This window comes from Schistocerca gregaria, chromosome 1, assembly GCF_023897955.1.
Source record: "Schistocerca gregaria isolate iqSchGreg1 chromosome 1, iqSchGreg1.2, whole genome shotgun sequence".
Classification (NCBI taxonomy): Eukaryota; Metazoa; Arthropoda; class Insecta; order Orthoptera; family Acrididae; genus Schistocerca; species Schistocerca gregaria.
The window spans coordinates 507,986,650-508,001,024 of record NC_064920.1 but is presented as its reverse complement, the minus strand read 5'-3'; the positions used below and the strand labels follow the sequence as shown (position 1 = coordinate 508,001,024).

Genomic DNA, 14,375 nt, shown 5'->3' with positions numbered 1-14,375 from the left:
AGGGATCTCAGATTGATTCCATATTCATAGATTTACAGAAGGCTTTTGATACCGTTCCTACCAAGCGACTATTAATCAAAATGCATGCATATGGAGTGTCGTCTCCGTTGTGTAACTGGATTTGTGATTTCCTCTCAGAGAGGTCACAGTTTGTAGTGATAGACAGTAAATCATTACGTAGAAAGAAGTGATATCTGGCATTTCGCAAGGTAGTGTCATAGGCCGTCTGCTGTTCCTGATTAACATAAATGATCTAGGTGATAATCTGAGCAACCCCCTTAGATTGTTTGCAGATGACGTTGTAATTTACCGTCTAGTAAAATCATCACAAAATGATCTAGACAGAATTTTTGTATGGTGCGAAAAATGGCAGTTGGCACTAAACAAAGAAAAGTGCGAGGTCACTCACATGGGTACTAAAAGATATCCGATAAATCGTGGGTATATGTTAAATCGCACAAATCTAAGGGCTGTCAATTCAGCTAAATACCTAGGAATTACAATTACGAGCAATTTAAATTGGAAATACCACATAGATAATGTTGTGGGGAAGGCAAAACAAAGACTGCACTTTGTTGGCAGAACACTTAGAAGATGCGACCAACCCCCTAAAGAGACAGCCTACATTACACTTGTCTGTCCTCTGCTGGAATATTGCTGCGTGGTGTGGGATCCTTACCAGGTAGGATTGATGGAAGACATCGAAAAAGTGCAAAGAAGGGCAGCTCGTTTCGTGTTATCGCACAATAGGGATGAGTGTCACTAATATGATAACGCAAGTTGGGGCGGCAATCACTGAAACAAAGGCAGTTTTCTTTGAGGCGAGATCTATTCACAATGACACCCACCTACATAGGGAGAAATGATCATCATAATAAAATAACAGAAATCAGCTCGAATGGAAAGATTTAGGTTTTCCATTTTCCCCATGCGCCACGGTAGAGAAGTATTATGAAAATGGTTCGATGAACCCTCTGCCAGGCACTAAGTGTGAATTGCAGAGTAACCATGTTGATGTAGAATTTTTCCATGAGTGATCCCACCACCACTCACCACACTGTCACCTTTAAGCTTTGCCAGCCTCTCCTTCCCATACCTACTGTGGTGCAGGCCATTCCTACTGAAACCCGATCTACTGATAGCGTAATGGGCACCACTGCAATGTGACCCAAGCCCTCTGCCATCAGTACCTTCTCCAGCCCCATATTAACGTACCTAACAGTCGCATTAAAATGAGGCCGATCATGATGCTGAATCAGTTTCACGAAGTGCACATTAGTGCCACCAGTTTGAGTAGCTATGTGTACCAGGTCACTGCCTACATCATATTCCCCATCCCTATCAAGACTATTCCCTGCTACACCCACTATCACTACCTGATCCTCCTTCGTAAAATTCCTACATAATGTTTGTCAGATTAAGGTTAGAGTACAGCAGTATGGCATATGGCTCAGTCTGTATTTCCTATCTGAAGATGGTAGATGCTGTCCATCATGAGGGCATTCAGATATCAGCTGGAGCCTTTCGAACTAGCTCAGTTCAGAGACTCTGTGCAGAGGCTGGTGAACAACCACTCCACATTCGGTGGCACCTCCATCTAGTTCCACAGACCCAGAAAATAACAGGTTGGTGTCAGTCATTGGTATTTAGTCCATCAGTCCACCTCAAATTTGATTGCCTGGTTAGGAATCAGCTCAAACCAAGCGAGCCGTTTGGGATAAGTGCTACTGACTGTCTTACAGATCTGGTTATGTTGTACCTCAGAATACACAACCAGGGACAGAACAAATTGCCAACTTGGCATCTTCATAGGCCCTAAGTGCTTGTAAGCTTCAAGCAGTGCAAGAAATGTGCCTTCCAGAACAGTTTACAAATAAATTATGATGAGTGATGAGTAGTGGTATAACACTATGATGGCCCTAGAGTGGTTTCACGGGCATCACAGTACATAGTTACTCATATGTTTTGACTTGCTCAGTATGCTACAAGGGACTCACCAAATGTAAGTCATTGACCAGAGATTCAGCTCATCCATGACACCTTAGTGCCACTCCAACACCATAGTAAGGAGGTGGTATTTTGCTGGATATCTGAACACACGGGGATACAGAGAATGACATAGGCAACAAAGCAGCCAAAGAAGCATGTTGGGATGGTATTGTAGGCCAATGTGTAGTCCTCTTGCACGCAATCAAGTCCTCTTGCACGCAATCATCTCTCATTGTGTGGTGGATGAATCATGCATTGGTAGGGGACTGAATGGGTGGAGGTGGCAGACACACAACTGAGGTCGCTCAGATTGATGACACAGGCAGGGCAGACTTCATGCCGGCCGCACCTATGATAAGAGGTGCTGCTCACCAAACTGCACAAATAACATAGCCCTTCAACATAGTTTCCTCTTCCAACAGGAACCATGACCACTCTGTGAAATTTGTGGGTGCCACTTCCGGTATTTTGGCTGTGTGTGCCTTATATATATTGGCATCAGGGCAGGCCTCAGTTAGGCTGGAAATCAGCCAACTGCCCTCCAGTATCACACATTTTGTTTTTGAGATGTTGTGAACTTTCGGGCCTCCTCCCTGAAAAGCTGGGGAGGAAGGACTTCAGTGTATTATAAACAACGCCACCTATGGAGACAACCTTCATCCGCATCCTCCCCTCTCCCACAAGAGAATGACATGGTAAACTCTTTGTAAGGGCACTGATGATGATGATGATGATGAGTGCTCCACATCCAAAAGCACCACCATCATCCATCCATCACAGCTCCCTGGTTGAATCATTTCTTTATCTCAGATCTTTCAATCTTACTGTGTTTTTCTACCTGTTACTGTTCCACCTCCCAGCACATCTATGCTAAAACATGTGCGGCAACTCACTGCTTGCTCCATTCCAGCATGATAGTTCTTAATGCTAACTTGTCCTGTTCTTCCCTCTACCCACTTTCTAACCCACTGCTCCCCTCTGTTCCACCACCAAACCACCCCCTCTGTGATCACTACTTACAAGCATTAGCTGAAAGCATCAGAATATGAAAGTGGGGTGTGTGTGTGTGTGTGTGTGTGTGTGTGTGTGTGTGTGTGTGTGTGTGTGTGTGTGTGCGTGTGCGTGCGTGCGTGCGTGCGTTTTAGCCTTCATGGTTGTGATTCATTGTCTGTTTACTGTCAGCTCATTGTAAATGATCCGAGATCATTTTCTGTTTCTCATGCTTGTTACCAAGTTTTTATTATATTGCTTTCATTTCTGTCTGACTATTTGATACCCAGCACGTTGTGCAGATAGTATCAGGAGGCATTTCATAGGGTATACACGCAAATAGGCATGGCTGAAGAGGGGGGAGGTTGGCGGACAGAGAAAGGTAGTGAGAGGGAGGGGGGTGAAATGGATGGTGGTGGTGGGGGGGGGGGGGATGTGGATGTGTTATATATGTATGTGAGGGCAAAGCGGCAGGTATTAAGTTAGTATGGAAACAAATTTTTTTTAATTCATATAAAATTATTTTGTGTGTTTTATTGTTCTATTTTGAAGGATAATAACAATTAAACAGATATTACCAGGTGAAAAAACACTGAAATAAACCTGAAATTATAATGTTTCTCTCTTATAATCTTGTCAACATTTTTAAAATCCATCGGAATATTTCAGACTAGAGACAAAAAATGCAGAAAAGTTATTAAATATAAGTATATTTTGAATATACCAAGTTTTTAAACTGAACTAAAAATATTTAATAATTTCTCCTAGCCTCATATAGATTCATAACCCCATACAGAAGTCCTGATAATTTATTATTGTGAAATTTTAGTAGCTGTGAAAATCTTTGTAACATAACTGATACAAGAATAGTTCATTTCCGTACTATTGTATGTGCCCCATGCTTTTCATTTCAGATCTTAGAAGTGTTTTCATAGTTATCCAAAAAAAAAAAAAATCTCAGAACTATCTGTAATGAGTTAGGAAGTGGAATGGGGCTAGGAGAAATTATTTTATACTTTGTTTTTACCTTTATTTAAATAATTATTAATACAATACATTGAAGATGTTCTACAGATACATAGAATAATTCATCTGTGTTACGCTGGTACTTTACAAGCACTATAAATGATAAACACACATAAGTCAGTAATTTTGTGAATGTTCCAATTAATGCTTTCAGGTACAAGATTCCGCCACGCCCTCCTGGACAGCGTACTGAACCTGAAAATAATGGGGTATGTACTTGTTAGTCACAATAATTCCACATTTCATGATGTGTAGCACTAATTTGTAGAAGGTATTGCCTTTCTGTACACATTTTACACAGCATTAATTGTTTGAGTATTACAATTCGTTTATATTGTCATTTCTTTCTGTCTTCTTTGTCAGAACTTTGTAAGGCTTTTTTTTTTTTTAATGAACTTTTGAACTGACAAATAATAGGTTCTACAACATATAGAACTGACATTAAACCTTACATCTCAATGACCACTAGATGTTCCCAATGCTTACATTTTGAATACGTCATTGCGCTGCATGGCAGATCGAAAATGAGGAAACTGTGGATGACCATTTCACAAAGGTTATCATTGTGAACAACCACACTTGTGTGTAAATAGTATGGAACCCCATGCTCCAATTCATTGGTGTGCCCAGAATTTAAAAAGAAAAGAAAGTACAAGAATATAAAATGATTGAACACCTGACGTATACTGAGGCAAGGAAAAAATATGAAAAAATGCACCTAGTGGACATGATGACACAGCTATCACTCAGCCTTCCTCAACGTTTTTGAAAGCAAATCTAGCATGTGCTACAAGCCAAAGAAGAAGCAGACAGAAAAAAAAAATCATCAGGAGGAGAGATCTCCATCCTTCTTGACGACCAATGTTACAGAACCAGCAGGAGCCTCGAAGCAGATACAGCAGGAGACACTTCATATACCTCAAACAGCACAATAGAGAAAGCTCCAATCCACCCATCCGTCCTCCCAAAATGTAACGGATGTACAATCAGATATTCAACAGTGGTGAAGACAGAGTAAGACGTTGGAACAAGAAACTGCCCAGTCAGCTTCTTACTCGGACCTGCTAACTTGAAAATCTACGAAAAAGAAACAGGTGCAGGAGAAAACAAAAGAAAAAGATGAAACCAGAGAACTAACTCATCGGTCGTGTCAAAATCAGAACTCTCCTTGACAACAGATGAACCTATAGACACTACCCCAACCACACAGGGTGCATTAGAAAACTTAGCAGATCATCATATTATCACTTTCATCTTCACTCACCCCACTGATCCTTTATCAGGGGTTTTACAATGGAATATGATCGTCATTTCTGAACACCTACTTCTTGATTCATGTTCAGATTAGATTAGATTGTTCCATAGACCCAAAAATGAGATGGGTGTGGAACATGTCAGAAAGTATAACATAAAAAACCTAAATCATTTGAATATAATACTTACTATCCTGATCATTTGTCAGGAAATTTTCAAAACAGGTGAATACATTACAGTGAACGGGAACTACTAATATTTACAGAATTAATACACTGTCAGAATGAAACATTGTTACACACTTTCAATAACTTTACCATACACAAAATACCTGATCTTTGACTGTTGGGACCAAGTGCTGTCAGAACTGAAATCTAAAATATTTTTACTTAAGCCGGTTTAACAGTCCCTGTTAAGATATTCATCTGTGGAGTACAAGGAGATGCCTATCAAAAAGTCTTTCAAACTCTGTTTAAACCATGCTTTAGCTGAAACCAAGTTTTTAATGGTTGCTGGAAATGTATTGAAAAATTGTGTTTCTGAATATTGAACCCCATTTTGGAACAAGGTGAGTGAGTTTAGATCTGTATGTAGATTTTTCATATTCCTAGTATTGATACTATGTATTGAGCTATTGGTTGGAAACAGAGATATATTACTTGCAACAAATTTCATTAAGGAATAAGTATACAGAGAAGCAGTGGTTAGAATACAGTTCCTTGAACAGCTTTCTACAAGATGTTTTCTTGAATATACACGACAAATGATTATTATTACTCGCTTTTGCACTCTAAAAACTTTTGTTCGGTTCGATGAGTTACTCCAGAATATGATTCCGTGTGACATAATAGAATGAAAGTAAGCAAAGTATGCAAACTTCTGTGAATGTAGATCTCTTATATCTGACATCATTATCACTGCAAAAACAGACTTGTTTAGGCGCTTCGAGAGTTCTGTGGTATGCCCTTTCCAACTGAATTTATTATAGAGTTGTAATCCCAGAAATTTAACACTGTCGACCTTTTGATGTGAATGTCTTCATATGTTATACATATGCTGGAAGGAGATATCTTACAGACTCTAAACTGCATGTAGTGCATCTTTTCAATGTTTAATAATAGTGAATTAGATTTAAACCATTTATTAATATCAGTGTAAATTTGAATAGCAGCTATTTCTAAATCTTTGACTTGTTACTTATTGCAGTGTTTGTATCATGTAGACAGGATAAAACAACGTACCCAAGATGCAACCTTGAGGAACACCACATGTAATTAATTTCCAGTGAGATGAAGTCTGATTACTTACTGAACGGGTATTCTGCAATGACACCCTTTGTTTGCTATTAGTTAGGTGAGACTCAAACCATTTCGCAGAATTGCCAGTGACACCATAGTATTCTATTTTCCTTAAGAGAATGCTGTGATTCACACGGTCAAAGGGTTTTGAAAGGTTACAGAAAATGCAAGTAGCCTTTAATTTGTCCAATGAGTTATGTATCAGGGTTGGAACTTACATAGTGGCAACTATTTATTCACAACCGATACAAAAGATTTACTTGTTGGCACCTGTTACTGTCTTTCAAAGCAGTCACCAGCTTTGTGTAGAAGCCGTTGCCAGCAATGTGGAAGGTGTAGTATACCGTTAGCAGAGCCTGTTCTGTTCATGGTGCGAATGGAACAGTCCACTGCCTGTCAAATCTGGAACAGTTCTGAAGCGAATGCCACAAAGTGGTTCCTTCATCTACGGAATAAAATCAAAGTCACAAGGACTTAAAGTCCGATGAGTATGGTGGATTTTACAGCACTTCCCAGTCCCATCGACCAAACAGAGCAACCACAGTTTGCGCTGCATGCGCCTGTGCATTGTTGTGCAAAATGATGGGTGGGTTGTGCAGAAAGTGTTGCCGCTTCTTTTGCAAAGTTGGTCGCAAGTGATGCTCCAAAAACGAACAGCAATACTGTGCATTGACGGTCTACGTTGGAGGAATGTAACACGTTACGATAACGCCATCACAGTCGTACACGAGAATCACCATAACTTTAGACCGCTCCATTCCCACCATCAACAGAACAGGCTCTGCTAATGGTATACTACATCTTCCACATCGCTGGCAACGGGTTCTACACAAAGCTGGTGGCCACTTTGGAGGACAGTAACAGGTGCAAACCTGTAACTCTTTTGTGTTGGTTGTGTATGAGTAGTTGCCAATACTTTAATTTACAACCCTCGTACATTCTCACTGTAAGTGTAAATAGCTTTCTCTGTGTCGGAACCCTTAAGAAACAGAAAGTGTGACTTGGACAGTACATTATTTGCTGTCAGATGCTTAAGGAGAAGCTTGAACACAGCCTTTCCAAATATTTTTGAAAAAGCCGGCAAAAGTGAAATTGGCGATAGTTTGATGGTATCTCTTTATCCCCCTTCTTGTGGAGAGGCTTAACCACAGCATATTTTAGTCAGTCCAGAAATGCTATGCTGATAAGAGATTGATTACACAAATAACTTTAGACAGAACTCAACTATCATGAGCACTCTTTAATTAACTACATTTTAAGGATTTTTTGATGAATGCAGGCTAACCATTGAGTTTTCCTTATCGAGGACTTCTCCATTGCAACTATATCTGTGCTGGAAATCATAAGATTCTCATCTATTTTTAACTTTCTAGCAATTAATGGAAAGCTCTTCATATTCAATATGATTACATTGCTCTGCAAAATACAGTGAGGTAACACTTCATAAGAAAGTGAATTCGTGCATGGACAATGACATTAATAAGCTCTATAAACTGATTAATAGAAGAATACCTTCACTGTGAGACCATCATTCGTCAGTTCGGTAGACTGAGATGATGTCATCACAGCTATAGAACATACAAAAATAAATAGTAGTGGTAGTTACGAACACATTTTTGCCTTCACAAATTAAAATTATTTTAAACTTTGGAAGCTAAAAATAGTCTGTTCATAGTGTTTGTGCTAAGTAATATTTCATATTATTCCATTTTGAAATGTCTTTAACCATGACATAATCCTAATGTTACTTACCCATTACCTTTCAATTACCCACAAAACACTGATTGTTGCAGTGTACCTGATCTTAGAGTATTTCGATCAAAGTTATATGAACATTGCCAAAATGTAGCCATCTCTTCAATATGAATTTAAGTTTGTGAAGTATGTTATAGTCTCAATGTTTCCTCTACAATGTGCGGGTCAAAATGATCCGAAAGTGTCAAAACACACGTGCGTCAGTGGCAAGTGGTAGGAGAGGCTTGTGGCCTTGAGTAGCATTCCGCCCACTCTCTCTGCAGCTGTGGACGCAGTTGGATCTTAGTCAGAGGTGAGTGAGTGTTTATTATTAACAAATAGTGAAATAAATTGTGAGCTGGGTCAATATGATTGCGTGTTGTATCATATGTTGTACTAGTTTTTTTATAGCCAATTTCGTTTTTATAAAATTGTGTGAGTGAATCTGTGGTTTTCCTTATTTTACATTTTTAAGCCCATCTGAATTGTTTCAGCCATGGCGAACAACACACATTTCCTACCCGATGAAGAAATTCGACAAGAATTCAAAACATTGACCAGTGCTAATTTTGATGATGTGGAACACATTCCTGAAGAATTATATAGCACTGACGATAAAAATAATGTGACACAAAAAGACGTCAATGAACAAGGATGCCTTTGAAGTCCTTACCATTATATTGAAGCATCATGTTTACTCCACAAGATTCTTCAACCTTAACATCAGAAACTGATGAACAGAGCTGAACCTTGATGCTGGGGAGCCACTGTGCTGTTTATTCCCTGGTCATGTTGGTCTGATGGGAAATGAAGCCGCTGACACTGCTGCCAAGGCTGCAGTCCTCTCGTACCCCGGCCCACTATTTCTTCCATTTCCTCCAGTGACCTCTGTGTTGCTTTCTGTCAGCAGGTGGTGACACTTCGGCATCACCACTGGTCTTCCCTTCATGGGGAAAAAGCTCCAGGGAACTAAATCTCTCCCAGTGGCTTGGATGACCTCCTCTAAGCCCTCTCACTGTGAGATCATTTAGTTAGGTTGCATATTGGGCACTCTTTTTTAATGATCACCATTTGTTAAGTGGTGATCCCCCACCATGTTGTGTTCATTGCTGTCAACCTTTGAAGATTCGCCATTTCATTATGGAACCTCCCCCCTCCCCTTAAATAAAAAAAAAAAAAAAAACACTTTCTTTCTCATTTATGTTTTCCATCTAAGTTATCGACTGTTTCAGCAAATAAAGTTCGGGCTGTTGACCGCATGTTACTTTTTTATCTGTTGTAGCAATATGGCGAAGGACATTTAATCTTTAGTTCAGAACCTCCATTGTCTCTTTCTCCAAGTCCTATTTTTAGCTATATTTCCTTCTGTCGATTGGGCTTAACATGTAACCGTTTTTAACTCCTTTTTTGTTTTTGTGTTCTATGTGTCTCACATGGACGCATATGACAATAGTTGTTTTTGCACCCTAAAACAAAAGAAAACTTTATGTTGGGTAAAGAAGAAAAACTATCTGTACTGATGTCACTTATTTACCACCCAGAGAAGTCAGATCCCATCAAGGAACATCATTACTCTCTTACCTAGTGCCAAAGGAGGTGCTCAGAACCTGGTAGTTGAGTTAAAATTGTTATCCTTATTCATAAACCAAGCCAAGAGTGTTCAGTTTGCTAATGGACAAATTGAATGCAGTAAAACTTAATACAAATCTGACCAGTGGTATATGGGACCCACAGGTGCCACTGAATTGAAATCTTTGCTTGGCCTTCTATTTTTTAATGGTGTTACGAGGAATTCAATCCAGTGTGTGCCGATTTTGTGATCATTTCTGTTGAAAAACAGATTTGTGTTTCTAATTTGCGGCCTAAGATTTGACTCAAAAGCATCCCAAGCAAAATGAAAAATGTGCAGCATTTCTGGAATTTGGGGAGTTGTTCAACCAAAATTGTTCTGTTTCTTATAATGCTGCAGAATATGTGACAGCAGATGAAATAATTCTCAGTCTCAGGGTTAAATGCCCCTTCAAGATGTACATTCCAGAAAACCTGAACGGGATGAAAAATTGTATCACTCTGTGATGAAAGAACCACCACCATCTGTTCAGGTATCTCACAAATAAGGAAAGGAACAATAACTTGACAAAGTTTATCACCTACCCAATACGTTCTTCTGGTGAGACAACCTCTCCATCTTCCAAATCAAAGTGTCACTTGTGAAACTGGTTTTCATCTGTTCATCTGTAGAACTTTATGATGAGCTCTGTAAATGCAAGATCACCATGGTTGGTACACTGTGGGGGGGAGTATGAAATTCCTCCAGGACTCATTGCAACCAAAGGCATATCATTGGGAACTTGTAAGTTTTATTTAACAGCTTGTCAGGATGTTAGTTTCTTACCACCAGAAAAGAAAGTGATTCTACTGTCATTGATACACACTACTAGAACTGTGAACACGGACTCCAAAAATACAATATTGTTGAAATTTACAACTCCACAGAAGGTGGAGTTCATTTTTTCAACAAGTTGTGTCACAGATAACCAACAAAGAGTTGCTAGAAGATGGCCAGTGCACTATTTCTACGGGGTCACTGGATGTTGCAGAAATAAATGCCTTCATACTGCATTGGATAAATATTGCATGACACAAGTTAGCTGATCCGAGTGTATGAATTCGTTGACATTCACATTGCTTTACCCCTCATGAAACCTGAGGGTAGCCAGTGAAAGGCTACCCATAAATGTACAAGCTTAAATAAGAGGAGTTCTGGGGATACCAGAGCCTGCTGAAACTGCCCCTCCCCCCACCCATCGGAGCCACCAAGGAGCCAAAAGAGATGCTGTCAGTGCACAAACGACAGAAAAACACACAATTCCTGTGAGTCCTGTGGCTTGCCAGTTTGTAGTCTACATGAGAAAATTAATTGGCTATGCTTTCAATTTGAACCAGAGTAAGTGTTCGAAAGCCGAAGAATATATCACTTACCTACTCTAGTTGTACCGAGTCATTTACATATGTTGACATAGTTGTTAAGTAATGTTTGCTTTCTTTGTAAAGTAATTTTGCTTATGTCTTTATGTTACACAGTTGTTACTTTTTTCTTTGTGATTCATTGTAAATTGTGATTCATTTGTAAATTTACATTATTTATTTTGAATTTTATAAGATTGTATAATTTTAGACCAAGTTTTCATGTAGTTTCGAAAAACATTTCATAAGAGGTGGAAACTATACTATTTTTTTTTTTTTTTCAAAAAGGTTTTGGGTTTTCAACATTTTTTTAGACATGCATTTTATAGCATGTTTTTGGCATTTATTTCTTAACAATTGGACTTTGTTTCTCCAAAACATTTAATAAAATTGTATATTTAAAAAAGTGTACTTAATTCTTTCGTAAAATGTTGAAAACGACACATTACCTAAAAAGTGAGTTGTGTTAAAAATACGCAACATTGTCCTGGAGTTTAGAAGGTTAGAATGGTTTGATCATGCACTTTTTTACATTGCCACTGTTTCTCTCTGTACACTATGTGATCAAAAGTATCTGGACACCCCTAAAAACACTTTCTCGTATCAGATGCATTGTGATGCCACCTATTGCCAGATACTCCACATCAGCGACCTCAGTAGTCATTAGACATTATGAGAGAGCACAATGGGGCATTCCGCGGAACTCACTGACTTTGAAAGTGAGCAGGTAATTGGGTATTACTTGTGTCATATGTCTCTATGCGAGATTTCCACACTCCTAAGCTTCCCTAGGTCCACTGTTTCTGATGTAATAGTGAAGTGGAAACATGAAGGGACACATACAGCACAAATGTGTACAGGCTGATCTCGTCTGTTGGCTGACAGAGACTGCCGACAGTTGAAGAGGGTCGTAATGTGTAATAGGCAGACATGTATCCAGACCATCACACAGGAATTCCAAGATGCATCGGGATCCACTGCAAGTACTATGACAGTTAGGCGGCAGGTGAGAAAACTCCCCACCCCCTCTCTCTCTGAGGGTCCGGGGGTAAGAATAGGCTCGCGATATTCCTGTCTGTCATAAGAGGCGACAAAAAGGAGTCTCTAATGTTTCAACTTTTCTGTGGTGGTCCCCTCTCAGGTTTCACTTCCACCTTTTCCAAATTTCTGTTGATAGTGTGTGCTAGTTTGGGAAGGACACCTTACGTGGCGATTTTGTTTGTCCATCATGCACCAAGATCTTGCATGCTACTTATTGTCATGTAGGGGGCTTTGCACCCAATGTCTTACGCGTTGCCTACTTCTCGTTTCCTGCGATGTCCCACCCTTCAAGCCCACGACAATTCTGGTCCAGTTTGCCACCCAAAATCCAGCGCAGTAGTCAGTCCATCCTGGTGGGGTTGTCATGTACTTCATCCTGTTCCAATGACTACATCATATACTGTGACTGTGATTTCATTGCCGCTGTTGGGAAGGCTGTCCCTGCATTTGTTAAACCTCCAGTGGGCCCTCAGGATAAGAAGGAAGAGGTTCAGCTTGCCTCTGTGCCACCTGTTACTACCAGCTCTTTGTCTGAAGATGATTTGCAGATTTTGGCATCCCCCGATGACCTCGATCTCTCCTGTGCCTCAGACACAATGGTTCTCGGTTCAGGCTTTCCTGGGTGTCAGTAGATGACACAGCGGTGTAATCTGCCTCCTCGGTCCCTTCATGACTTTTTCAGTCGTTGACAATCTCTTTCTCCAGTGGAGTTGCAGCCGTTTTTTCCACCACCTTGCTGAGCTCCAACAACTTATCAGCCTTCACCCATTCTTCAGCATTGCTCTCCAGGAAACTTGGTGTCTGGCGATTCGACCCCACGCCCTCTGTGGCTAACGGGGTTATTATAAAAATCGGGCAGCTTGTGTGAGGATGTCTGGTGGAGTCTGCATCTACGTCCTTAACACTCTTTACAGTGAGTGTGTACCTCTTCAAACACCTTTAGAGGCTGTCGCTGTTAGGGTGTGGACGCCTCAGGCTGTTACTGTTTACAGTATCTATCTTCCACCAGATGGTGATGTCCCACGTCATGTATTGGCTGTGCTGATAGCCCAATTGCCACCACCTTTTCTGTTGCTCGGCGATGTTAATGCACATAACCCTTTGTGGCGTGGATTGGTGGCAACAGGCAGAGGCACTGTTGTTGAACAAGTGTTGGCACAGCTCAACCTTTCTCTCTTAAATAACGGTGCCTCGATACATTTCAATGTGGTGCGTGGCACGTACTCAGCCATCAACCTTTTGGTCTGCAGCCCTGGCCTTGCACCAACTGTCCAAAGGAATGTGCATGACGACTTGTGCGACAGTGACCACTTTCTGATCTTTCTGTCACTGCCACAGTGTCGCTCTTTTGGGCACCTCCCTAGATGGGCATTGAATAAGGCTGACTGGGACACGTTCGCCTCCGTTGCCACTATTGAGCCTCTCTTTCATGGCTCCATTGATGTAGTGGTTCACACAAAAACCATCGGTATCGTTTCTGCAGTGGAATCTGCAATTCCCTTTTCTTCCGGGTCACGTCGGCGGAGGATTGTGCCTTTTTAGTAACAACTGATCGCAGACGCGATTAGAGGTCGCAGGTGGCCCCTCAATCGTCATAAGTGGCACCCATCACTGGAACATCTCTTTGCCTTAAAGCAGCTCTGTGCCTGAGTCCAATGCTTTATTCGCCAACGGAAGCTGGAGTGCTGGGAAAGGTATGTCTCCACCATTTGCCTCTGTACCTCTCCATCTCAGGTTTGGACAAACATTAGGTGATTCTATGGATATCAGACCCCCATCAGCATACCTGGGCTTTCCCTGAATGGAGCAGTCTGTACTGAATCAGACACGATTGCAGAACTCTTAGCAGAGCATTATGCTCAGAGTTCCACTTCTATGAATTACCCGCTGGCCTTCCACTCCCAGAAAGAGCAGTTGGAACGTCGGAACCTTTCATTCCAAGTGTACCAACCCGAATCGCACAATGTTCCATTCAGTGTGTGGGAATTCCAAAGTGCGCTAGCTGCTTGCCCTGATACAGCTCCCAGGCCAGTTCACATCCACTATCAGATGCTCAAACACCTCTCTGTGGACTGC

At 40.7% G+C, this 14,375-nt stretch overlaps 1 protein-coding gene across 3 annotated transcripts in view; it reads left to right on the top strand.

Annotated features, from left to right (window-relative positions):
• LOC126354467 (E3 ubiquitin-protein ligase RNF185-like) overlaps positions 1-14,375 on the top strand; it is a 65,856-nt gene that overhangs the window by 19,096 nt on the left and 32,385 nt on the right. For all 3 annotated transcript variants that reach the window (XM_050004177.1, XM_050004169.1, XM_050004186.1), the window contains one exon: positions 4,160-4,214. In XM_050004177.1, the coding sequence (XP_049860134.1) occupies positions 4,160-4,214 (55 nt within the window). The remainder of the gene's footprint in view (positions 1-4,159; positions 4,215-14,375) is intronic.